General features: G+C 42.0%; 1 protein-coding gene across 1 annotated transcript; it reads right to left on the bottom strand.

Moving 5' to 3' along the window:
• Positions 1-846: 846 nt before the first annotated feature.
• Positions 847-2,903, bottom strand: LOC128092866 (uncharacterized). Its single transcript, XM_052707857.1, has 2 exons — positions 2,512-2,903; positions 847-2,270 (listed from the first exon to the last, which is right to left on the bottom strand). Exons 1-2 carry the CDS (start codon positions 2,727-2,729, stop codon positions 1,646-1,648), a joined length of 843 nt encoding a protein of 280 aa, XP_052563817.1. The 5' UTR covers positions 2,730-2,903; the 3' UTR covers positions 847-1,645.
• Between the last annotated feature and the right edge of the window lie 208 nt (positions 2,904-3,111).

Here is a 3,111-nt window from a genome sequence, read left to right as displayed (position 1 = left end):
GTGTCATTTACATAAGAAAAATCCTGGTTGGACTTGGGAACCAAAGTGGAGATAAAAGTGACCAGCAATTAGCGAAGGCTAAAATTACGGTTTAAAATCCGGTCACTTCGGTCCTCTTGGTACACCCAGATCCCCGAACAACCATGTCACATCTATTTGAGAATGTTTCCCAATCAATACATTTATGAAAAAATCGTTCTTTCCTCATAAAACTCTAGAAAACTACACCCAAACGGCGGTCGCATGATTATGATGCATGGCGGCATGAAATTATATCAGAATCTGCATGAAAACTGTCCTCATGCATTTTTTGCGATATAGGGGTATGACATTTTTGCCCGTTACCGACAATTATCGACATTACCGACGGCTTTTTGGTTGCATTTCACAAAAAAAAACATTAACAGAACGAGGATTGAACCACTAACTTCTTGGTTATTGATCCGACACGCTACCACCGCGCCATGGACGCTTGATGAAAACTGAGTGAAAGAGCACCAACATATGCTTCTCTTTGGAGTGTTGCTCGGGGACAGGCCAGCGTTATATGTGTTGGTGAGAACTGCAGATCGCTGAAATGTTTACACGCGGGCAAAAATGATCTTGGGGCTTGCTGCAAAAAATGTTATAAAATATGACATTTTCTGCAGCAAATTCACTGTTGCAGATTTTGAGCTATATTTTTCCTTTGGGTGTATAAAAGAACGCCGATGATCAACTCGTTGATTATCGATAATCAACGCGTTGATCAACGCCGTTTAAATCAACGACTCCGTTGACGTTGACGATTAAATCAACGATGGCTACGATTACGATTACGTTTAAATCAACGATCATCGACATCGATGATATAAACGCCGTTGATTTCAACGATTAACAGCATTGGTAAGTACACAGTAAAAAATTGTGTAAATTTGGAAGCTGTAATTTTGGAAGGTTGAATATTACTTCTTTTATGAGGTAATTTTACCTCAATTTAGACTGAAAAAGCGGCTGCTGTTCAGTACACTTTTGAAGAATTTTTATGTTTCACGTACCTTATCTACACCTTTCGATCACAAAACTTCACCAATTATCACAATTTCCGCTGAATTCCTCATTATTTCTAACTAAACAAAAAGGCCCATAAACATCATTAATAACAACAATCAGGTGACAGCGCTTTAGTGCCCTTTCAATTCTCTTCGAAATTGCATTTAGAAAGGGCCCATTATGAACAACAGTTGGAAAGTTAAAAGGGCCCAATATCGAGATTTTTTAAAATTATGAGTTTTATTGCGAAAATCAACATAAATTAGGAAGCATTAAAGCAGAGTTAAAGATAATGATGTATTTTATCGTATCATCAGTAAAAATACCAGCAGTCACACTTTCTTTTTAAATAGGAATTGAAAAAAGATGTCCACTTTTTGCCAGCGATTTTCTCGAATCGCGGTTTTTGGTTTTGTACCCTAATGAAAAGTTTGGCTTGACTTTATGGATGATGCCCAAGGCGGTCTCCTTTGGCCCTTTAAAAGTCAAAAATGATGAAGTTAAATTGCACGCCGAAGTGCCGTTGAGTCAACATTATGTGCTGGATGGAAAAACATGCTGTTATCCAAAACTAAAAATACATAATTTGCTACTCTTAATAATTTTATAAAATTCAAAATATTCTTACTACACGCACTATGGACGACCCATCGGTGTGCAAAACTGCCATAAAAACTGGTAGAAAAGTTGCAGCTCTCCACCGCGAGAGGCAGCACCTGTCCTGTCCTCGTTTTTGAACCTGAAGTTCCACATATGTGATAGAGGCCAGCTCCTCGTCTTCGCTGCTACTGCTACAATTGCTACTCCCACTCCCTCCCGCTCCCTTCCCCTTCCGGACATCGGCCTCCGTCAGCATTCCTTCGTAAATCTGATCCTCCGTAATGCTCTCACTTTGGGTCTCCGTGACCGCTTTCGGCTGACTTTGGGACACGATTTCGTTAAACTTCTTTTTCTTCATGCCACACAGCAGTGCCTCATCTTCCAGCAGCAGATTGTTCCGCTGAAACTCATCAGTCTTTTTCGGTTCCTTGAACTGCAGGAACCACAGCTCGTCGATCAGCCGTCGCAGGCCCGGAACCGCGTTCGCTTGCTCCACCAGCTTTGGATACCGGCAGACGACCTTCATGCAGGCAAACACGAGACTGTCGCCGAACGAGGCCGCGTTGATCAGCTTGAGCGAAGACTTGGCCGACGTCGAGCAGACCATTGGGTAGACGCGCACGGCATATATATAAATACTGGAAAATCAAAATAAAAAATGATCGATTTCACTCACCAATCGCATTTTGTTAACAATGATTTACTTGGTTTTAAAAAGGCGGACACGAATGGCGCGTTTGTTTTGGCTCACTGAGTGAGGGTCCTATCTGAGTTCTCACCTGAACAATCAAAAATTCCAGTTAAAAGTTACCTTTTCAAACCTGACTCTGAAGATCTTCACTCAGTAAGCCCGAAATAACACACCAGAAGCAAACTTACCGTGACAGACCGTTCGGAATGGTCGTTGGCTGAGTGCGGGTACTTCCGCCACGCCGATTCAACGCTCGACCAAGTTTTAGACTCTGGCGATGTAACAAAATGGTGGTGTGCGCGTTAAGCCTCGCGGAGCTGGCGCTCGCATGTGGTTGTTGATCTCTGGCGGCGCTCAAGATCAAGATGATGGCAGGCACGGTTGCTCTCTTCGGGTCCAGCCACATCAGGAACAAATCTTTATTATTTTTTACCCACGATGAGTGAAAAAAGTGGCGGTCGTGCTGAAGATTGCATTTTTTGAGTATTTCCCCTCGTTATCTAGCCACATCCCTCTAGAATCGACTTTGCTGGCCTCCGGAAGAATTGTCAAGCCGTGAGCAGCGTGAGGGCCGTGGAAAGTTGATGTGACGTCACATAGCGACGGATTCACCGAGCCAAAAACACCTCAATTGGACCATAATTGGACCGTTATTGTAATAACAGACTAATAACATTTTTAGTTATTCTTCGAACAAATCTTTGTTATTATTTTTTGTTATTTTAACAACTAATCCGATCATCCCAATAACAGTTGGAGGTATTCTTCCATAACAAAAAATGTTATTC

This window comes from Culex pipiens, chromosome 2 (genome assembly GCF_016801865.2).
Source record: "Culex pipiens pallens isolate TS chromosome 2, TS_CPP_V2, whole genome shotgun sequence".
Classification (NCBI taxonomy): Eukaryota; Metazoa; Arthropoda; class Insecta; order Diptera; family Culicidae; genus Culex; species Culex pipiens.
The sequence above is the reverse complement of the archived record's forward strand: the minus strand, read 5'-3'. Positions and strand labels throughout refer to the sequence as shown.